The sequence below is a fragment of the Protopterus annectens genome, chromosome 3.part0, assembly GCF_019279795.1.
Source record: "Protopterus annectens isolate FY-2018-M chromosome 3.part0, PAN1.0, whole genome shotgun sequence".
In the NCBI taxonomy this organism is placed as follows: domain Eukaryota; kingdom Metazoa; phylum Chordata; order Ceratodontiformes; family Protopteridae; genus Protopterus; species Protopterus annectens.
The window spans coordinates 1,335,005,536-1,335,030,679 of record NC_056731.1 but is presented as its reverse complement, the minus strand read 5'-3'; the positions used below and the strand labels follow the sequence as shown (position 1 = coordinate 1,335,030,679).

General features: G+C 42.5%; 1 protein-coding gene across 1 annotated transcript in view; it reads left to right on the top strand.

Moving 5' to 3' along the window:
* Positions 1-25,144, top strand: part of LOC122797066 (meprin A subunit beta-like) — a 380,136-nt gene that overhangs the window by 214,180 nt on the left and 140,812 nt on the right. Inside the window, exon 7 of the mRNA XM_044065841.1 lies at positions 445-660. Coding sequence (XP_043921776.1) covers positions 445-660 — 216 coding nt within the window. The remainder of the gene's footprint in view (positions 1-444; positions 661-25,144) is intronic.

Sequence of the window (25,144 nt, the reverse complement as noted above, 5' to 3'; positions counted from 1 at the left end):
TCTGTGTGTTTGTACATATGCTCTGTAAATACAAATGTTCATTATGTCTTCATAACTTAGATAATGCATGTATACTGCATATTTGATTTCACAGCTACATTTTTTGCAAATAACTTTTCATGCATGTAGGTATGTAGGCCTCTTTTAATTTTCCTTCTAAATTTCTTATCAAGTCTCTGCTCATTTGCATTTCTTCTTGCTGCATTTATACAAGAGTCAGCCTGGTGTGGTGTATAAAGTCAGCAAGATTTATATAAATAAGTGCTACAAATTTACTGCAGTTAAGAAATGTGACTATGTCAAATATAGTATTACATTTTACAATTCTCACAAAAATAATTTCTTAATAACATATCATGATATCTCTACTATTCATTATTTGACGTTCTGATAAAGTACATATTTAATTTTATGTGCATGGTTATATTTATCTCTGTTTTACAGCTACAGGTTACTTCATGCACTTTGATACACAGTCTGGAGTGGCAGGGAAGAACGCCTTTCTTGAAAGCAGATTCCTATATCCAAAAAGAGGATTTCAGTGCTTACAGTTTTACTACTACAACAGTGGTAACCAGAGTGATGAACTAAACATCTGGGTGAGAGAATATACCTCAAGTACTCCTAATGGAATACTAAAACTCATTGGTGTGGTTAAAGGTATGAGATAATGTAGATATTTCTTTGTTTCTTTTTATAGCTAAATAAGAATTAATAATTGCATTTTAGTTTTATTGTTCAAGATAGATTGATTATGCACTGCCATCACAAGGATCACCTATGACACTGGCTACTGTCAGTGGCCCCATGTCCACTCTGCACTACCTTCCCATATCATAATAAATCCTTGTTCTTCAGCAGATGCTCTGTCATTACAGAAGCAAGATGACTGCAATCACAGTTCTGTCACTACAAGCATTCCCTTTTCAATGTCTGCAGGAGGTGGATGTATGTAAATACATTACATTTATAAACAATGCATTTTTATATCATTTTTGCTCTTGTGAATGAAGACCTCAGTCAGAGGCCTCTCCTCAGTCAGACGTTATGCTGTTTGATGGAGAGCCATCATCCAATTAGAAATGAGTGTGCATTCTGCTCTCACTGGCATCCCTGCAATGAGATCATTTTTATTTTATGGCCTGTTCCCAATCCTGGTGGCGATGTGAGCCCTCGCATCACCACAAGGACCTCCTATGTTCCTCCTTTAGAGCATATGGGATTACTGATAAAATCTTCTTTCTCTGTCCTGGGTGGTCACACTCATGTCTTCAGCATCATCTCCTCACATCACGATAAGTCCCTGTTCTCAAACATGAGCTGAGTAGGTACCACCATCCCTCTTTCCCAGGATAGTCAATCCCATCCTTCCTGTCTCCACTCCTATTTGAACCTATGCCACCCAGGCCATAGTTAGGGTTTTATCCCTCAATGCTGCAGGTGCAAGCATAAATAATGTATTTTGATAGGTTTACTATCATAATTTCAAACATGTTTGCTGCGAGTGCTCACATACTCGAAAAACATTGTCGAAACTTATGATCGCAAATGAGAAAAAGAACAAACGAAAAAAAAAATGACAATTTGAAATCGAATTGTTGACATTTTTCAAACATACCACCACATCCGGTGTCATACAACACATATTTTTCAGGGGGACAAGCCCTGCTGCACCCCCCTGCTACTTATAGTGAAGTTCGGAACTTTGAATGTTGGCAGTATGACTGGTATAGGGAGAGAGCTAGCTGATATGATGGACCGAAGGAAGGTTGATATATTGTGTGTGCAAGAGACCAGATGGAAGGGGAGCAAGGCTAGGTGTATCAGAGGTGGTTTCAAATTGTTTTATCATGGTGTGGATGGTAGGAGAAATGGCGTAGGCATTATCCTGAAGGAACAGTATGCTAAGTGTTTTGGAGGTGAAAAGAGTGTCGGATAGAGTGATGTTTATGAAGCTGGAAATTGATGGTGTAATGATGAATGTTGTTAATGCATATGCTCCACAAGTTGGGTGTGTGATGGATGAGAAAGAAAAATTTTGAAGTGAGTTGGATGAAGTGGCAATGATTGTACCCAAGGGTGAGAGACTGGTGATTGGAGCAGATTTCAATGGGCATGTTGGTGAAGGGAACAGAGGGGATGAGGAAGTGATGGGTAGGTATGGTGTTAAGCAAAGGAATGCAGAAGGTCAGATGGTAGTGGATTTTGCAAAAAGGATGGACATGGCTGTGGTGAATACGTATTTTAACAAGAGGGAGGAGCATAGGGTGACATACAAGAATGGAGGAAGATGCACACAGGTGGATTATATCTTATGTAGAAGGGCCAGTCTGAAGGAGATTGGAGACTGTAAAGTGGTGGCAGGGGAAAGTGTAGTTAGGCAGCATAGGATGGTGGTTTGTAGGATGACATTGGTGACCAAGAAGAGGAGGATGAGTGTGAGGGCAGCACCAAGGATCAAATGGTGGAAATTGAAAAAGGGTAATTGTGAGGTGGTGTTCAGGGAAGAGTTAAGACAGGGACTGGGTGACAGTGAAGAGTTACCAAATAGCTGGGTAACTACAGCAGAGCTAGTAAGAGAGATGGCTAGAAAGGTGCTTGGTGTGACATCTGGAAAGAGGAAGGAGGACAAGGAGACCTGGTGGTGGAATGAAGAAGTACAGGAGAGTATACAGAGAAAGAGGCTGGTGAAGAAGAAGTGGGATTGTCAAAGAGATAAAGAAAGTAGACAAAGAGTATAATGAGATGAGGTGCATGGCAAAGAGAGAGGTGGCGAAGGCTAAGGATAAGGCGTATGAAGAATTGTATAAAAGGTTAGACACTAAGGAGGGAGAAAAGGACCTGTACCGATTGGCTAGACAGAGGGAATGAGCTAGTAAAGATGTACAGCAGGTAAGGGTGATAAAGGATAATGAGGGAAATGTACTCACAAGTGAGGAGAGTGTGTTGAGCAAATGGAAATAGTACTTTGAGGGGTTGATGACTGAAGAGAATGAGAGGGAGAGAAGGTTGGATGATGTGCGGATAGTGAATCATGAAGTGCAGTGGATTAGCAAGGAGGAAGTAAGGATAGCTATGAAGAGGATGAAGAATGGAAAGGCTGTTGGTCCAGATGACATTCCTTTGGAAGCATGGAGGTGTTTAGGTGAAATGGCAGTGGAGTTTTTAACTAGATTGTTTAATGAAATCTTGGAAAGTGAGAGAATGCCTGAGGAATGGAGAAAAAGTGTTTTGGTACCGATTTTTAATAGGGGTTATGTGCAGAGCTGTAGTAACTACAGAGGGATTAAACTGATCAGTCACAGCATGAAGTTATGGGAAAGAATAGTGGAAGCTACATTAAGAAGGGAGGTGATGAATAGTGATCAGCAGTATGGTTTCATGCTGGGAAAGAGCACTACAGATGTGATGTTTGCTCTGAGAGTATTGGTGGAGAAGTACAGAGAAGGTCAGAAGGAGTTGCATTGTGTCTTTTTGGATTTAGAGAAAGCATATGACAGGGTGCCTAGAGAGGAGTTGTGGTATTGTATGAGGAAGTCGGGAGTGTCAGAGAAGTATGTAAGAGTGGTACAAGATATGTACGAGGGTAGTGTGACAGCACTGATGTCTGCGCTGGGAGTGATAGATGCGTTTAAGGTGGAGGTGGATTACATCAAGGATCAGCTCTGAGCCATTTCTTATTTGCAATGGTGATGGACAGGTTGACAGACGAGATCAGACAGGAGTCCCCATGGACTATGATGTTTGCAGATGAAATTGTGATCTGTAGTGAGAGTAGGGAACAGGTGGAGGAGACTCTGGAGAGGTGGAGATATGCTCTAGAGAGAAGAGGAATGAAGGTCAGCAGGACTAAGACAGAATATATGTGTGTGAATGAGAGGGAGGATAGAGAAATGGTGAGGATGGAGGGAGTAGAGGTGGTGAAGGTGGATGAGTTTAAGTACTTGGGATCAACAGTTCAGAGTAATGGTGAGTGTGGAAGAGAGGTGAAGAAGAGAGTACAGACAGGATGGAGTGGGTGGAGAAGAGTGTCAGGAGTGATTTGTGACAGACGAGTACCAGTAAGAGTGAAAGGGAAGGTCTACAAGAGGGTAGTGAGACCAGCTATGTTATATGGGTTGGAGACAGTGGCATTGACAAAAAGGCAGGAGTCAGAGCTTGATGTGGCAGAGTTGAAGATGTTAAGATTTGCACTGGGTGTGACGAGGATGGACAGGATTAGGAATAAGTATATTAGAGGGTCAGCCCAGTTTGGAAGGTTTGGAGACAAAGCCAGAGAGGCAAGATTACGTTGGTTTGGACATGTGCTGAGGAGGGATGCAGAGTATATTGGGAAAAAGATGCTAAGGATGAAGCTGCCAGGTAACAGGAAAAGAGGGAGGCCTAAGATAAGGTTTATGGATGTGGTGAGAGAGGACATGCAGGTGGTTGGTGTGACAGAGCAAGATGCAGAGGACAGGAAGAAATGGAAACAGTTAATCTGCTGTGGCGACCCCTAACAAGAGCAGCCAAAAGAAGAAGAAGATATATATATATATACACACAAACTCTGAGATCACACTACAGTGAGGGAAAGGGTACATTTCCCGATCCCCACTATAGTGCGATCTGCACTCAATATGCCAAAGTCACCACAGCGAATGCACAATACCATTCACTGTTGTGCATTTGGCATGTTTTTTTTTCACACAAACAAACCTGTGCAAACTTACTTTCAGATATACATTGTCGCACACTTCAGCCACGACATTTTTATGGTACACCATTTGATATACTATAAGTGATTGCCCTACATGCTGAACACAAGAAGATGAGAAGTAGTTAGTATGACAAGTCTGACAGGTGATCATGAAATTATCGGCAGTATAATTGTTGATAGTAAGAGAGCAGGGAGATAACATGTCAGTTAGAATGAGACACGCAGAGTTTTCCAACCTAATATAGGCTGGTCACTTCACAAATTATACACAGACAAATATACAGCTATAAGGTTCTGCTAAGCATGCAATGAATGTAGCTGTGCTTAAGTATGATTCCACTATATCTTTCCAAGTTATAACTAGTTGACAGCTCAACCAGATGAAAAAAAATGGTTGAACCTTCAACTCAATGAAAGCTTGAAAATAAAACATTTTTTTTAGGAGGTAAGTCTCTTCTGCTCACCTTTGGTGAGGAGATTTGCCCTCTGCACTCCCTTACTTAAATATACTTACTCCACATTTATAAACTGCAGAGAAATAAAAATAGCACACAAAATGAAGCACACAAGTCTGCACACAAAAGTTGCTTGATCAGTATTTTTCATTGGTGAAAAGCCCTAACAAATTTGACACTGGTGGACGTACATAGATAGATTGAAACCTCACCTCCCCATTTAATATCAAGTAGTGTTACTGTAAGAAGACACATATGAAAAAGTGCTTTGCAGGAAAAGGAACAGAGAAAGGGGAGATAATGTATTTAGCCCCAAAATGAAGAGTCATTTAAAACAGGTTTCCCAAAATCTGTAGCTGACATCTCAATTTGTCTACTCATTTTATTCTGAGATTGTTGCTCATGAGGTAGGCATTTCCCTTCTTTAGTGATGGTGGAACACATAGAGGCATATGCTGTCTTAAACTATGTCCTGATTTGCTCTCTTTACAGAGTTTGTGGCATACTGTTACATGTTACTCTTACTCACAGCAGTGCCCTAAGATACCAGTGCCTCTCCTCTACTGTATTTTGTGTGAGAGATGGGATCTTCACAGAAGTTATTATTGTCCCTGAATATTACATGAAATGCTGCAGGCAGATGAGTCAGTTTGTCATTCTATTACCCCATCTCTTCACTGTTGTAAAAAAAAAAATAATAATACAGAATGGTCCTCCCAAAGTGTACAGAAATACTTTCTTGACAGCAGAACGCAGTAACAGATACAGGTGGAAGACCTACATTCCAGTGACAAAGTTCAACACTCCAGCACTGTGATGTGGCTAAAGCTGTAGCCAGCCTAGATGCCCTCACTTATTAGAGGATACTCCCATATAAGCAGCTTTGCAATGACAAAAGGATCAGAGTGCTGCAGCCTTCTTAGTTGCAAAAACTGTGCCTTGGAATACTGTTTTCCCCCCTGAAGAGCACCACTCATCTCTACTGCATAGCTACCTGCAGTGCTATTTTCAAAAACAAGTAAAGTGTGTAGTAACTCTGATGCTATTTGAAAGTGAAACATAATCTATAACAAGGCCTTGCTTGTCATTTGTGAGTGCTGGTGTGTCTTTCTGGAAACTCTCCAAACTTATATTGGCTTGCTCTCACTAGACTATCTTGGGCAGCAACAATGTTCACATTTCATTCGCCCAAGTCCATTTAAACTGACCAGCACCGTAGAAGGTATGGCTATGCAGCTTCCAGCCATAGCTCAACATGCCTGCAATCCAACATTGAAACTAAGCCAGAACGTTTCAACCGCTCTCTTCATCCACAAACTGTGCAGACTCCTACATCCCCTGTGCCGTCATCAATGCATAAAACATTGCCGATAGATCCAACCAGTAAATGTCTTCCTTTCTTTCCAAAACCCAGACATTACAGCTGTCACTAAATCTTGGATCAAACCAAGCAGATCCAACTTTCAGTACCTACTCCCCTAATACAATTATGAGTATGACACAAGACCCAGGGATGTTAATTTTTGTACAAAAGCCATCTTAAGCCCATTATGCTAGCCAAAGCCAAGACTTCAACAGCCACAAATCCTCAACTAGGCCCTCCTAAAATTCAGCACCAAGAAAAAATTAACTCTTATTGCAGCAGTGTATCTTCCACTTCCTTTATCTGTATATAGTTTATTCAAATCTGTAATCTCTGAAGTACTTTCTGACACCAACTTCAATATGAAGGGGCTCTACAGCAAAAACAAACATCTGGTTATCCTGCAGAATTGCAACATCAGTTTCTTAGTTCTCCTCCCAAAAGACAATTTCAAATTTCTAGCCAACAAGAATCTATGACAGCAAACCACCAAAACTACCCGCCTTAATCTGCACTCCAACAACCACTCAGCTCTTGACCTACTTACTAATCACTAATGAACCATTAATTATCTCATACATTTCCATTCTTCCTCATACCTTCAGAAATCACCCACTTGTAAACTTTCAGATCATCAATATGTCTGTAAAATCTCTCTCAATTGACCTCTACTAAAATCCATTCCACACAAAATATCAGCACATTGAAAAAACATCTGAAAACCTTTAACTATTCTACTATACCAAACATCTAAAACTCTAGCGTAGCAGCTACAGCCCAAGACTATTAGCTTCTCCAATTCCCAGGCAAATTATTCCCCCTGGTAAAACACCTTTTATAAGCAAGAACAAATCCCATGACTCACTAAAGATCTTAAATCGCTTTTCACTTTAAAAGGGAGAAGTCTGGCAGCCTTGGAAAAATAATCCAGTTCTTGACAACCATGTTAGCATTGCCAGCCTCTGAAACTTGACTAAACCATCCATAAGGAGATGCAAAGCAAAGCATCTCAACAACATGCAATTTTCACTTCTTAAACTCAAACATTTTTGGCACAAGGTCAGTTTGCTCATTGGATGCAAATCTTCTGACAACAAATCCTTTCTGTAGATAATCCAAACAAATCAAGGACCACTCACCTGTTATGACTTTGTCAGAGAATTCAGATACCCTCCTCAAACATCTCCACTACCCACATCCTTCATTCCCCCTCTGCTTCAAAAAAAATCTAACCTAAAGCAATCAGTAACCTACTTGAAAACCTGCCCACAGTATCTCCCCAGGTTCAGACCAAATGTTCCCTGGTTTATCTACCATTGCAGGGAATTTCTAACCTAGCCACTTCATCACATCTTTAACCTTTGCTTGACACAAAATATATTACCAATCATCTGGAAAACAGCACCCATTTCCCCCACCTCCACAAACAACAACAGCAACAACAATAACAAAACAGTTTAGACTTCAAAATACTTCACACTTTTGTCTTATTTCCATCCTACCCACCCTTGGCAAAGTGCTAAAAAATTCATTAATATCCATCAAGCTGTGTTTAACAACATCATCTACTTGCCATAAAACAAAGTGGATTCTGGACAGTTTGTAGTAAATGATGACATTCTCCTCACATTGTTCCAAGACTTTTTGTCAAACAGATTCTTCAAAGTTAAATTAGGCTCTTCCTTCTCCCAGCCCACACTTCTTTCAGTGGAGGGTCCTCAAAGTTCTATCCTAGCTCCTATTCTCCTCTCTAATTTCAGTGGTAAACCACCTTATGACTTTCCAGTGTAGCAACCCATCTTCCATGATGATGGCATGGTAATCTTTAGGTCTAACCACAACACTGTAATTGAAACACAACTGCAAACAGACCTCAGTTCAATCAATTTCTGGCTCATTAACCACAAACTAATACTTTACCTCATAAAAACAAAAATCATGCTATTTAGGAACACCCAAAAATTAAAAAAAATTGCCAGATCACTCAATATCACTATTCTTTGTTGCACACTGATGGAAACAATGAACTTCTTCAAATACTTTCTTTTGTCTAGACCAGTCACTAACATTCCATACCCAAATTAAGAAAGCAAGGACAAAAGTTAACTCACTTCTCGTTTCTTCTTGGCTACAAAAATTTCAACCTACCTATCCATCCCAGCCAAGGCTGCTATACACAAAGGAGTCCTTCAGTCCAACATGAATATATATTACTAATAGCCACAACATCTAAGAAAACCTTCTCCACACTACAGACCATCAAAAGCAAAATGTCACTTCATTACTAACACACCTTCAAATGCACACCACCACCTAACCCTCAGAAAAGCCAAATGATTCCCATTGCAGTGCAGAGTAGAACTGCTACTAGGCTTTTTCATCTTCAAACTACTCCAGTCTAACTCATTCCAAATACTAGCTGCCAAACTTTATACCAAAGCAAACACACACACACACACACACACACACACACACACACACACACACACACACACACACACACACACAGAGTACAACTTCAGTCCCCTCTCCCAACTCTCACTCCACCCCTAATAAACCAGGCTACATTGCACTAAACACTCTTTCTACATCCTTGCTTCTAAACCATGGGAATCCCCTCCCTCCTAAAGGAACTACATTGACAGTTCCCCGCCATAAGTACTCAACTTAAAAAAAAATATTGTTTGTGTCTTTCGGCTTTTCCCGGTTAGGGGTCACCACAGCGGAACTCTGGTCTGCTAATGATTGGCAGTTGATTTTTACGTACCGGCTATATATATCAAACTGTAGTTATCACACAACAGGTCACATCATCTCAGGACCTCTCAACCCTTATTCGTACTCCCTCTCAACTACTACCTCTTAAATTAATCTCAGCCATCGCACCCACCCTGACTCTTATTACCCCGCAGCGCTTCCACCGTGATGTAAACCAGAAATATAATCATGTAAAATATAGATTTCTTTCATAATTGTTGCTACCTCTGTTAATTACTATTGTGCAATTTTTGTTATATATTCTAACTTTCTGCTCTGTTTCTGAAAGTTCCTGCTTATTGGCTCTTTGTTCCACTTTTTCCCCTCTTAGTGAATTATTTCACCCAGGTAGTACCTGCAAATGATCATTTGCATTCAGTGCACTACCTCAATAGCCAAATATAGAATAAAATAAATAATGCAGAAATAGACTGCTTACAATACCCTCATCTTCCCACTGGCAAAGAATGGCTGGGTGGTTCCTCTTCAGGTCATTATTCTTATGATGGCAGTGCTCACCAGAGCAGGTAATGCTAGTAGCATCACTCACTGCCCTGGCAAGCTGCTGACAGTCATCCAGTGTATAAAAGGGGGCCATTGCAAATCCCAGCAGGTGGCCTCACTGATGTCTATACAACAGTAGTAGAAAGATCTTGCACTACTTGCTGAAGCACACAGGAGTCCTTTTAGGGTATGATCTTGCTGGGATCATGTCCTCTCACCATGTTAAGTCCAGAAGCCAACATGGTAGCCAGGGGCACTCACCATCCTGGCAAACTGCCCAGGCACTTAGTTTATAAAACACTGTCTTACAGCAGGTAGTCTTGGTGATTTGGTGACCTCTCTGCAGCAGATATAAAAAGCTTTTACATTCTCTTACACTCCCTGCTGAACCATGTGGGAGCCTTGTCAGGTTCCCTTCCTGCAAAGGCCATGTCCACTCACCTCATCAAGTCCAAAAGCTAAAATGATGGACAGGGTATATGGCCAGACTTTGCAGACATTACATAACACACATTGACTGGCAGCAGAGTAGCGCAATGCACATGGGCTGTAGCACATTACAAGGTGATATTAGTTTAGCCAGGTTTCACAGTCATGCACATTCTGAGTGACCTCAAACCCAAAAACAGGTAAGAGAGGTAGTGATGTAGCATGCTATCTATGGTCATTAGGCAATGCAAAATGTACTTAGTGCAGGCAAGCTTCTCAGACATGCATACCCTCTGTGATTCCCAGACTGTACAGGATCAGAAATGGACAATGAACAGTAGAACAGGGGTGATCACACATCATGTTACTGGTGCAATTCAGAGACCATGTTAAATCACCTTATTCACCCAAAATTCCTGTCATACAGCACTAGACTGAGTGTGGTAACACTGCCAAGGGCATGAGACTGGTGGGAGAGCAAATTAACAGAACAAAAAGGGCAAGAAGAATGGGTTGCAGTCTTGTTGGGCATGGGGGGTCAACATTATAGGGCAGGGCGAAGTAGCAGGATAGGTGGCAGCCCTGTGTAGAAGGGGTTCAACCTGACAGGTACAGTAAACTGGCATAACTCTGTTAGGAGGTGGGGTCTCAACTAGACAGGGGACAGGAGGCAAAGACAGGCTCAGTTATAGTCTACCATGTAGGTGCCTCCAGACTATGCCATATGCACACAGACAATATGATATACTGCAGGGGATGGGGGCACCAGTACACCAGGGACAGAATGTGTTGGCACATATGTGAGAAAAAACAAGTACAGTTGACATGTCTGCAGCTGCCATAATATGGCACTACATTAGAATGGTTACACTGTAGTAATGCACAAAGCTATAGCCCCTGCAACAACACTGGGGACAATTATAAAACAATTGCTGATTGACATGGATGGTCATGCAAACACACACTGATCTATATGTGTAACACTCAGATATACATCTTTTAACATGGGTCTGAAGGGACAGCAACCACTGAAGTAGATCTTCATACAGGAGCAAGGTACTCCTGCAGGCCTTGCACAAGCATGGCATGTCTATCTTTGAGTAAGCTGACAGGGCTTTCAGGATGAGGTGTGGCAAGGACTGGTGCTGGACATCAGTGCTTTGGTCAGCCACAACAGGGTGTGGTAAATGATATATTCCAAGATCACTGATATATTACTGCATTCCGGGCTCAAAGCACATGAAATTGTCAGACACTAGTTGACCACTATTTGACCAGTGAGATTGGGCCACCAACACAGGGGCATCTTACAAACAAGCAGGATGTTCTGGTGTCCATTATCAAGAATAGTGAGAAAACCTTCATACCTGGCAGTGGTTTGGATGTGGAATCTGGGCTGGTGACTACTTAATGAATATTCATAAAGCAAGCCCTAGGTGAATGGCATTTTTGTAAGATACAGACTTGCACCTGTGAATGGTTTGTTCAGACAAACATGTATGCATTTATATCATCCAGGAGCATCTGGGCTACAACAGTGACAACCAGTAACACAAGCTATGTATGTACCCATTGGCTATGCATGGAATTGGCATGTAACAGTCTGCATGTACATACATACATACATACATACATACATACATACAAATATTTAAAGCACAGACAATAATACCCTTCTAGCCTGCCAGTATACCAAAACCAAAACAGTTGTTCCCATTGTAAGTGTCCAGATTTTTCTTAAAACTATCTAAGCTAGTGCTTGCTTTAATGTAATTTGGTAGTGTATTCCATGCATCAGCTGCTCTCTCAGAGAACCAATTAGTACACTTCTTATTCCAACAGAATGTTCTACATAGGTTATCCGATGATTGTCTACTAGTTTTTATAACCCCAAGCATTCCTACAGGTAGTTGTCTCTAAATATCCTACAGTATATTACTGAATAAGGCTTCCTCTTAAATATCTGTATGATACATTGTATGCATTCAGATATTTTAGTATTTCATAATAAATTAATTTTTCACATCCATGGATGCTCTTGGTATAGTTCCACTGTACTTTTTCCTGTTTGCTCATGCTTGTTTTCTTATAAGGTTTCCTTATTATCATTCCATATTCAAGTTTGGGTCTAATGTAATTAACAAACAATGACTTCATTTTTGATTTCCTAGACTTTTATAGTTCATAACTATCATTAACCAATTGGTTGATATGATTAGAAAAACTCATAACTGGATCTACCCATATACCTAGTTACTTTAGTTATAAATGTACACATTCAATTACTATGTGCTGTATTAAATACGCACTTTTCAATTTATGTTTCCCAAATCTCATATGCTTCATTTTTGATGTATTTATCAGCATATTATTCTCCTATGTCAAAATAGTCAATTAAGTCGAATTCTTTTGCAAGCATGCCGTATCTGTAACACATGTAATCCGTTTACCCATTTTCAAGTCTTCTGTAAATGGATTGTAGAACAACTTAGATGAAAATGATAGATCTGAAAGATAAAATCTAAACAAATATGGGCCTTGAATGAGCCCTGTGGGACACCCTGACTATAACCTTGAATTTCAGAAGTCCAGTTGTATAATAATTGCCATGTCCCATTTATAAGCCATGCAGCTATGTATCTTATCAAGAGTACATCAATACCTAGCTATTCTAATTTACTGATCAAGGTTTTGTGTATGACCTTATCAAATGATAACATTAAATCTATATAAATTACATCACAGCACAATTTTCCTTCATAGCTATTATATTTTATAGAACATCATGTTACAGGTGATAATAGATCTGTTTTAACATATGCATGTTATATGGTTTCAAGTCCTATCCTTTCCATTCCGGCAATAATTTAACAAAATAACCTTTTCCATTATTTTCCATAACATGAAAGTAAACTTATGGGTCTGTTTGACTCTGGATTTGTCCTACTTCCTGTTCCCTTAATGACAGGTTTAACAAGTGCATGTCTCCAGTCTTGAGGAATCTCATCATATTTATAAAACCTAATAAATAACAGTTATAATGTAACTGTAAATTCACGTGTCCATAGGTCTTTATTAGTAATTCCATCTCCTCGATGTACTTTGTTTGGATCCAGTTTGCTTAGTTCTTTCTTAATATAATCTAATTTGATTTCAGTGCCTGAGGCTACCTGGATGTCACTAGGACAATTTATTACCTCTTTTGTGGAGTCAAAGTGCTTTACCTAAAATTTTGTAAATATATCTATAATTTGTGTCTGAGAATAAATTTTTGAATCTACACAGTTTTTCAATTTGTATGTCTTTACTCCTACCACATCTAATGTATCTATAAAATGGTTTCCAGCACTACAGATGCGATGTTTGCTCTGAGAGTGTTGATGGAGAAGTACAGAGAAGGTCAGAAGGAGTTGCATTGTGTCTTTGTGGATTTAGAGAAAGCATATGACAGGGTGCCTAGAGAGGAGTTGTGGTATTGTATGAGGAAGTCGGGAGTGTCAGAGAAGTATGTAAGAGTGGTACAGGATATGTACAAGGGTAGTGTGTCAGTGGTGAGGTCTGCGGTGGGAGTGATGGATGTGTTTAAGGTGGAGGTGGGTTACATCAAGGATCAGCTCTGAGCCCTTTCTTATTTGCAACGAGGATAGACAGGTTGATAGACGAGATCAAACAGGAGTCCCCGTGGACAATGATGTTTGCAGATGACATTGTGATCTGTCGTGAGAGTAGGGAACAGGTGGAGGAGACCCTGAAGAGGTGGAGATATGATCTAGAGAGAAGAGGAATGAAGGTCAGCAGGACTAAGACAGAATATATGTGTGTGAATGAGAGGGAGGATAGAGGAATGGTGAGGATGCAGGGAGTAGAGGTGGTGAAGGTGGATGAGTTTAAATACTTGGGATCAATAGTTCAGAGTAATGGTGAGTGTGGAAGAGAGGTGAGGAAGAGAGTACAGGCAGGATGGAGTGGGTGGAGAAGAGTGTCAGGAATGATATGTGATAGACGAGTACCAGTAAGATTGAAAGGGAAGGTCTACAAGAGGGTAGTGAGACCAGCTATGTTATACAGGTTGGAGACAGTGGCATTGACAAAAAGCCAGGAGTCAGAGCTTGACATCGCAGAGCTGAAGATGTTAAGATTTGTACTGGGTGTGACGAGGATAGACAGGATTAGGAATAAGTATATTAGAGGGTCAGCCCAGGTTGGAAGGTTTGGAGACAAAGCCAGAGAGGCAATATTACGTTGGTTTGGACATGTGCTGAGGAGGGATGCAGAGTATATTGGGAAAAAGATGCTAAGGATGAAGCTGCCAGGAAACAGGAAAAGAAGAAGGCCTAAGATAAGGTTTATGGATGTGGTGAGAGAGGATATGCAGGCAGTTGGTGTGACAGAGCAAGATGCACAGGATAGGAAGAAATGGAAACAGTTGATCTGCTGTGTCGACCCATACCTGATACACTTGTAATAGGTGACTCTATCGTCAGGCACACTGACGTCCCGCTCACCAGGCTGAACAAGGAGAAGGTCATGGTGAACAGCCTGTCTGGCGCTAGGATCCGCCACATAACACAAGCACTCAGGTCACTCCAAGGCAAGTACAAATATGACTCAGTCATTGTCCATGCTGGTGTGAATGACCTGAGACGTACCTCCCTGGACTACATGAAAAGAGACATAGAGGAGCTCTCTGAACATGTAGCCCAGGCTGGTATGACCCTGACCTTGAGTAGCATCTTACCCTCACCAAGAATGATGCCACAATATGAAGACAAGATGATCAATTTCAACAATTGGCTTAAGTATTTGTGTCATTCAAAGGGGATCCAATGCCTGTCAGCTTGGGATGATATGCACGACAAGCCACGATGCTTTGCTAGGGATGGCTTGCACCTGTCACCCCTGGGCTTTCGGATATTGGCAAAGGCTCTTGCTACCCCCATAGTGCCTTTTTTAGGCAAGGCTTAAAAGACAAACCCACCTCCATAGGTATCACAAGGGATAAGAAACTAAGAGTAATGCTACTCAACGCCAGAAGTCTAAACCTCAAGATGCACGCACTCAAAACTCTCCTTAGCATGGAGAACATCGATATCTGTGCAGTAATAGAAACCTGGTTCAGGACTCCCGAGAGCACCCCAGCACTACCAGGTTATACCTCATACCATGCTTTTCGGCCCCAAAACTTGGACCGAACCACAAAAGGAGGGGGAGTATTGATATTCATCAAAGATACCCACACCTCCAGGTTGGTGGCAAAGCATGAAGCATCAGAGACTATCCATGTGCAACTAACAGTGGGTAAAACTGCCTTCCAGTTTATAGCCTGCTACAGACCACCCTCCCAAACCCAGGAACCCCACTCGGCCTTCCTGAGAACACTGAAAAATATGAAGGTCTCTCCGAACATCATTATATTGGGCGACTTCAACTACCCAAACATAGATTGGGAGCATTACTCTAGCTCCAACACCCTTGCCCAAAGGTTCCTAGAATTCATAAACTCAAATGCTATGGAACAACTTGTTACCACTCCCACAAGAGGGGAAAACATACTGGACCTGATCATCACCAACATGGGGACTCTATGCTCCAGACCAGAAGTGTATCCCTCACTGGTAAGATCAGACCATAAACTGATCTCACTGGATATTCACATCCCGACCCCACCCCCTGCCCAGAAAACCACAGTGAAAAACTTCTCTAAAGCAAATTTCACACTCCTCAAAACCGAGGTGGAATCCTTCAAAGCCCCTGGGCTTGTGGAAAATACGGCCAGACTGCAGAATCCTTTATAAATGCATGCTATAAACACCTTCAGGAATGCATGGATCACTCAATCCCAAATAAAACCAAGACCCAATCCTCCAAAGGCAGACGACCTGTCTGGTGGACCCCAGCCATAAACAAACTATACAATAGAAGGAGGAAGCTACTACATGATAGAGCAAAATCCCAAAAGGGAAGGCATCTCTGATCAGTATTAGCAAAAACTAAGGGCACTCATAAAATCGTCAAAGGCCAGCTTCGAGAGAAAAATTGCACAGGACACTAAGGATAATCACAAGGCTTTCTTTAGTTATGTTAGGAACCTGGGTGGGAATTCCCAGATATGCTCAGAATTAGTCCAAAATGACAAAAATACACCGAACCCACAGACATTGCCAACATCCTAGCTGACAGGTTCAGCAAACTTCTCCCACAAAAGGGCAAATATCTATCCCAGCAGAGTGCTGCCCCTGACATCTCAGATGCTCAGGTGGGAGCCGCCTCTCCAAAGCAAAAACACAGCATCAATGGGACCAGACGGTGTCCCAGGCTGTCCTACATGAACTCAAGAAGAGCTAAACCCAAACATAAAACTACTGTTCAATCTCAGCCTTACTACAGGATATGTACCCAAAGAGTGGCGTACAGCAACAGTGGTCCCTCTCCACAAAGGTGGTGCCTCAACGGACCCTGGAAACTATCGCCCATAAGCCTGACTAGCTTGGTCTGCAAAGCTATGGAAAGGGTCATCATGGACCTCATAAATAAAGATATTGGGGACCTACAGACACTGGATCCTACCCAGTTCGGATTTGTTAAGGGCAGATCCTGCCTCTTAAACCTGGTTGACTTCTTTGAAACAGTCACCAAGGCCATTGACGAAGGGAAGGTGGTCCACACAGCCTATCTGGACCTCGCAAAGCCTTGATACAATACCCCACTCGGGCATTATAGATAAGCTCACCAGCTTAAATATAAACCCCTATGTCACTAGATGGGTTGCAAACTGGCTCAAGGACAGAACCCACATGGTTAGAATTGCTGGAGCCATGTCAGACTCCAAACCAGTTACAAGTGGCGTCCCACAAGGCTCAGTCCTGGGACCTCTCTTGTTTGGTATATATTTCTCGGAGGTACAGGCCAACACGGAAGGACTGTGGCTGACCAAGTTCGCAGATGACTGCAAACTGGGCGCCATAATCAACTCTCCAGCCGACACAAGCATCCTCCAAAAGCGCCTCATAGAAACAGACAACTGGTGCCAGAGCCATGGCCTCAAGCTAAATGCCAAAAAGTGTATAGTCACCCCCTTTGGCAAAAACAAAGTGCCTACAAATTACCACATAGGTGGTAATCCATTAAGTACAGAAGAAGTAATTAGGGACCTGGGGACCCAAGTTGATAGCAATCTCTCATTTGACAACCACGTGGCCAAAGTGGTTAGAAAAACATTTTATATAGCCCACCTAATCATGAAGGGATTCACATCTAGATTAGGGGAGGTCATCATGCATCTTTACTCATCCCTCATCAGGCCCATAATCGAGTACAATGCCCCTTTTGGGATGTACCTTACCAAACACCTGCAGCAACTGGAAAGACCCCAAAAGTACCTCACCAAGAGGATCAAAGGGCTCAAACAGATGCCTTATTCTGCCCGGTTAAAGAAACTCCAGCTCTACTCAGTGGCATACCGCCTGCTCAGAGGCGATCTGTGCCTGACGTATAAAGCCATGTCCAACCCGGAATTAATGGACATGCTGCACCTCAGAAAATCCAAATCCCATCGAGCTACGCGCTCGAGAGACTTGAACCTCAGCACTGAAATAAATAGGACATGCTGGAGGGACAGATTCATAACCCAGAGGCTCCCTTCACTCTGGAATAAAATCCCAGTCCAGGTTAGGCAGAGTCCCTCATTGATTCTCTTCAAGAGGAGTCTTGATGAGTGGATGGGAGATCATAGGTTTACCCCGGGTATCACTTCTGTGTCACTGTTAGACAGTGGCACAGTATACTAACCTCGAAAAAGGGCATAGTAAAATTAATTTAAAATGGGTGGCAAAAGCCAAACATACTCTGGCTAGGCTTATAAATGCCCTAGGGCAGATAGCCTAGTATGAACCTATGAACCTATGAACCTATGAAGTAATAGTAATTTCTTTAGTAACATAAACACTGTCTAGTATGTTATGTTCCCTGGTAGGCTTTTTCACAGTCTGAAGCAATTGTTGTTCTTGAACATATGCTGTAAATAATTCCCTTACTAATGTTGTTGAATCAATATTATTCCAATCTGTTTCTGGTAAATTTAACTCCTCAGCCACTATTATTCTTCCCAGCTGTGGTGGAGGGATCCACATATGTGTGGTGGCATTTCCACATATATGATATGCATTAAAAGGTTCCACAAGGAAAGGATCCAGTACAGCAGGTCAACTCATACTTGATGTCAATGGGTCACCAATAGCTGATGATGATGACATGATACACACTACAAAGTGTGAAAGACAGACCCCCAGATTCTCAAAAGCTTGCACGGAGTTGTAGACTAGTGTGTGGCGTCACACAGGCAAAATGTCTGCTGTGCGATCCAGGAACAGCTGGCAGGGGCGTGCACGAGAGCTGCTAAAGCTAGTTTTGCATGGACAGTGTCATGGTATGCAAATTACCTCATTTGCTGGTGAAATCCATGCAAATGAGGTACATTTGTGATCCACCAAACACTAACCTGTCCGTGGAAGATTAGTGTTACCTGCAGAAATGTACTCCGTTGGTAACGGAGTACATTTCTGCAAATGGCTAAACAGAGCTATGACAGCTCCAAATAAAGGATGCATACAGTTGAGGAAGCATGCCAATGGCCAAATATAAGGCCATTGGCAGTGCAAAATGTTTAAAAACATAAAAATATAACTTTTTTCCCTGATCTCCATTGTTTAAGCATAGCGCAGCACCGTGCAAATGTGTGGCACTTAAAAAAAACAAGAAAATCATTTCAAAAAAGCCAAAAATAGTCATTTTCACTAAAAAGCTTATTCTGCCATGCAGGTGAATGGCAGGCTGAAGACAACTTGGCTACTGACTAGGGGTTGCTAAGGGGGGGAAGCTCAGTGTGAGAGATGTAACCATGCATTGCTAGGCAATCCTAAGCAAGTGAGGATAAGGATAGTGAATCCCAATTTTCCCAGCATGTGAGGCATGTCCCAAGAGTGTAAGATTAGGAGTAGGTGAGTAGAAGACTAGAATATAGGTGACATCATGAGGGGGTGTGTCAGACAGGCTGTAAGCTAATTGGAACACAGTGGCTCGTGTTTGCCCTGAGTTGCTCAGGATTGCAAAGAGGCTTGTCTACAGTTGTCCTATTTGAAAACCTCAAACCCAAGATGCACACTGTTAAAAGATAGGAAACTCCTTGCAAACATGCACACAGCGTGTGCACGCATTTACGCTCATTTACACGGCGCTGCCCCGGGCGGAAACAGAAAGGCAAAAGGAAGGAAAAGAAGTAGTAGGAAGTTAACCAAGGAGAACTAGCAGAGCTGCCAGCTGAAATATATCAGAATCAGCCAATTACACAGGCAGCGGACTAGCCCAGCCCAGCCCAGCACTTTAAACTCTGCAAACACCATTCCCCCCTGTTTTTTCTCAAGAACTCTGCAACACTGCAGTATACAAAGAGGGAAAGCTTAAAAAGCTTAAGTCAGACAAAATGTTAAGGGCTGCTCTTGCTATCATAAGCCAACATGTGCAAGGTTGGGAATGCTGCTGAGCAACCTGCAGTGAGGAGACAGAGAAGAGTGTACAGACCCAGGGTAACCTATCAGTGGCTACATGAGCTGGAGATAGTGGAGTGCTATAGGGTGGACAGGGACCTCCTACAGCAAATTGTAGAGCTGTGCCGGCCATGCCTCACACACAGAACCAACAGAGGGGAACCCATCCCAGTGGATACCAAGGTATGTGTTGGCCTAAGGATACTAGCTACAGGTACCTTCCAAAGACCAACTGGTGATATGATGGGGATTTCACAGGCATCAGCATCCAGAGAACTCCAGCAGATGCCATGTCAGCACATGTCGGTGAACACGTATATTTCCCCAACACCCGTGAGGCATTGGCTAGCAATATGCGTCTTTTCCACCAAATAGCAGAATACCTTGAGGTAGTGGGTGCAATAGACTGCACACACATATGCATCAAAGCACCACCCGATGAGCGGGGTAGGGTATATATCAACCGCAAGGGCTTCCCCTCCATCAACTGCCAGTTCATGTGCGATGCCCAGGGCATAATAATGAATGTGTGTCCTGGATGCCCTGGAAGCTATCACGATTCCCACACTTGGCATCTGACCCAGCTGTACCAGTCATTTGCCAGTGGGACATTCCCTATGGTCACCTAGTAGGGGATGCTGGATATGCACTGGAGCCATGGCTGATGACACCCATCAGAAATGCACACACACCAGAACAAGAACTCCATAATGAGGCACACGCACAAACAAGAATCATAATAGAGCATGTGTTTGGGATGCTCAAGTCACAGTTCCAGTGCCTGGACACATCTGGTGGAGCCTTGCAGTACTCACCAACTTACATGTACCCAAATTGTTATGGTATGTGCCATGCTACTCAATATGATCCTGCGAAAACAGCTGCAGCAGGAACAGCATGGAGCAGGGCCAAACAGCCCACCACCATTGCCAAGGCCTGCACAGGCACAGTGTGACTCAGAGGAGGAACAACCTGAGCCTACCCCAGTAGGCAGAAGGAGGTGTGCCCAGTTATGCCCTGGTCTTGGCAAAGAGGCAATGCATAGCACGTTCACTGACTCAGTAGGAACCCTGGAAATGACACCTCTCTCTGACTCGCACATACAGTATAAGGATGCCTAACTTAACACTACCTGTTTTCAATCATGTATAGGGAGTGTACTATGTGCATCAGACATAGGCAGCCCTGCAGCACCACCCTCAATACTGGCACAGACACAACTTAAGTCACTCACACATACCAGTTGGGGGGGTCACATACCTAACAGTCACAGACAGCAGGACTGTTGTAGACAAATGCAAATGCAAACAAATGCTGTATCATGCCCTCTGAAGAGGCCTATGGGTAACCTCCCCCCAGGCCTATGTAGACAGATAACAGCAGGCCAGGCAGCATGATGTGGGTTGGGTAGGCTATGAAGTCACAAACTAATATGCGTGTAATTTGAAGCTTAGGTCTGTAGAACAGTGGTATGCCACAAGCCAGTATGATCGGCAACAGTACAGACTGAAATGGAGTACCTGACATAGCAGTGCAGGCCTAGCAAATGTGTATAAGTGTCAGGTGTACCCCTCATCCTATGTACACCCACAGTAACAATCAGGTGTGCCCCCCCCCCCAGGTAGAAATCTACAAATATTAGCTGTCCTCCCTGTATGTAGAAATGTTGATATGTCTATGCAAATTGACTCATGGAAGCCCTGCAGGCACAGCGTGCTTCCTGTCGATGTACAACACAAAGGTGAGCCCTGAAGTAAATACCAGCTTGATTTTTCACACACATATAGTATATATGCCCATAATGGGCATGCTCACACACTTAAACAAATTTATCAAATTTCAGTCAACAACATACTGAAAGATCATACTTGGTATGCTCACATACTTGAACAAACGAAGCAAATGTCAGTCAACAACATACTGAAAGGTCATACTAGGCATGCTCACACACATAAACAAATGAAGCAAATTTCAGTCAACAACATACTGAACGGTCATACTGGGCATGCTCACACACTTAGGCCATGTCTGAGTACAGCAGTGGGCCACACATATCTGGCAGTTGCAGTTCTTACTCCAGACACATGTCACTATTTACCAATCCTGCCTGGAACACACAGGGATATGAAAACAGACCCATATAATATATTGGACCCCTGTCATAATCAAACTATGTAATACAAGTACTTAAGTTGTTCAAAGATAGTTAAAATCCAAAGAATATCAATAAATCTCCAATCAGTATCATCAAGAAACAATGAGCACTCCTAACATTATTAAAGCCAAGCTCTGCCAAAAATATTGGCAAAGATTCCATAGAGAACCATGAAGCTTTCTTTAGCTATGCCATAAATATCAATGTAAACTCATATATGTTCTGAGTTAGTGCAAAATGTAAATGAATACATGTACATGACTGACATTGCCAACATCTTGTCAGACAGGTTCATACATATTTAACCCCCCTCTCACTGACAAAAGGGCCCATTACCATACCTGGAGATTGCGAAAACCCAAAAATCACATATACAATAGTGAAACAGCTCTAGCCAGACCTAAAAATACGGCGTCTATGGGATGACATGGTGTCCCTGGCTGTGTCATATGTGAATATGTGAACTCCAAAACAAACAGACTCTGCACCTGAGCAGTCTGTTGAGACTCACCCTCTGTACAGGATATGAAACTGTTGAATGGGTTACAGCAATTTTAGCACACTCTGCAAGTGTTGGTGCACAACAGACCATGGGAACTATTGTCTTATAAGCCTAATAAGCCTGATCTGCAAGGCCATGGAGTCTATCATTATGGAACTCATAAACAGAGCTATTGGGAACATACAAACACCGAACCCTACGCATTTTGGTTTGGTCAGGGGCAGATCATAGTCCCTAAACCTGCTAGACTGCTTTCAAGGCAGTTACCCAGGACATACATCAATGAAATGAGCTCCACATGGCCTACATAGACCTTGAAAAGCCATTTTCCAACATCCCACACACATGTCGTATCCACAAAATCAACAACCTGTGCATAAACATGTATGTCATCTGATGGATTGCCAACTGGGGCACAGGTAGATCCCACAAGGTAGGAATTGTGGTCTCCCTGTTGCACTGTAAGCTGGTAACAACTGCTGTCCCCCATGGCTCAGTCCTGGGACCCCTCCTGTCTGGTTTATACTTTTCAGAAGTATAGTCAAACACATGAGGGCTATGGTTAGCAAAGTTTGTGGATGACTGCAAAAAGATTGTCATAATCGATGTTTGGGACAACAGAGACATCCTTAAAAAGGGTCTCGGACAGACAGATGTGGTGTCAAAACTATGGCCTCTCGCTACAGTCATACAAATACCACATAGGTGCCAACACCCTATCTATGGAGGTAATAATAAGGGCTCTATGGACACATGTAGATAGTCATCTCTACTTTCACAAACAAATTCACAAAATGGTTAGAAAATCATGCTATGTGTCCCCCACTTATTGCCAAAGCTTTTGCATGTAGGTCAAAGGAGGTTCCCTCTACTCATCAGTCATCAGACCCATCAGAGAGTACCACAACACACTTGTGATGTATGTGACTAGGCACCTTCAGCAGCTGGAAAGACCACTGAAGTACCTCAACAAGAGGATTACTGGCCTCAAACAGTTTCCCCATGCAACAAGACTAAAGTAACTCAATCTGTACTCTGTTGCATACTGTCTACTCTGGCGATCTCTGCCCAACATACAGGTCCATGTCCAATGCAGAACTGATGTACATGCTCTATCTGAAGTAAACCCAAGCTCACTGTGCCACATGCTCTAGGGATATAATCATCACAACAATAAATAGAACATGTTGGAGAGATGCATTACTAACTCACAGACTTCCCTTGCTTTGGAACAGGCTCCCAACCTACATTAAGCTGAGTCCCTCACTGACACTCTTCCAGAGGAGCCTTGATGAGTGTGTGTGAAACTGAACTGTGACACCATGGATCACTTCATCAGCTATACTACACAGATGCATAGGGAACTAACCCCAGGCATGGTGATAGCTGCACACTCTGGCCATACTAATATATGTCTTCAGGCAGATAGCCTATTGCCTACCTATGTACCTATATATGTAGGGGGAACACAGTATAATAAGCCAAAGATGGATGGGCAGAGATGTGTGTAAGAGGGTGACCATGACAAGGAGCCATCCAGGACTGTCCTACCCATACCAATGGCACAAAAGACATGAGGTGCACATCTCACCCACTGTGCATAATAGCCACCAGTATCTGTAAGCATTACAGTGTATGTGGTGTATGTGCCTGCTATACAACATGACTGTACAATGAAGTACAAATCTACTATCTGTAGACATGTACTTGTCACATAGGGTCATAGGTATGTAGTAGACTATCTTTATGAAGGCATATATTAGCCTAGGCAAGTTTTGCAGCTTTCACCACCCCATTGGTTAGTCTCCTAAGCCCTAGATCTAATAGTTAGTATCCTAAGCCCCTATCTAGTGAAGCTGCTGATGTGATGCCTGGCATGAAGTGTCTGTTTCCCATCCACTCATCAAGGTTCCTATTGAAGAGTGTCAGCGAGGGGCTCTGTCTTATGTACATTGGGACTCTGTTCCACAGTAAGGCAAGTCTCTGGCATGGTACTCTAGCCCTCCAGCATGTTGTAGTCATTGTTGTGATGAGGTTCATATCCCTTGAGTGTGTAGTGCAACTCAGTTTTGTTTTCCTTAGATGGAGCATGCTCAACAGTTATGTGTTGGACATGGCTCTGTATGTTAGGCAGAGTTCGCCTCTGTGTAGGCAGTACGCAACAGACAACAGATTCAGTTTTTCCAGTTGTGTTGCATAACACAACTGTTTGAGGCCAGTAATCCTCTTGGTGAGGTACCTCTGTGGTCTCTCTGGTTGCTGGATATACCTAGTTGAGTACATCCAGGATGGTGCATTGTACTCAATGATGGGTCTGATGACTTAAGTGTAGAGGGCCACCACTACCTTTTTTGATCTTGATGCAAACCCTTTGTTGATTAGGTGGGCCACATAGGATGTCCTAACCACTTTGGCAACATGGTTGTCAAAGGAAAGATGAGTATCTACTTGTGTCCCCAGATCCCTTATTACCTCGTCAGTGTTTAGGGGGTAACACCTATGTGGTAGTTTGTGGGTACTTTGTTTTTCCCAAAGGGGATTGCTATACATTCTTTCACATTGAGCTTGAGGCCATGATTCTGACACCACACATCTGTCTCATAGAGTCCCTTCTGGAGAATAATTGTGTCATCTGGGGAATCTATTTTGGCACGCACTTTACAGTCCCCAGCAAACTTAGTCAACCACAGCCCTCCTGTGTTGGCATGTACTTCTGAGAAGTATATACCAAACAGTAG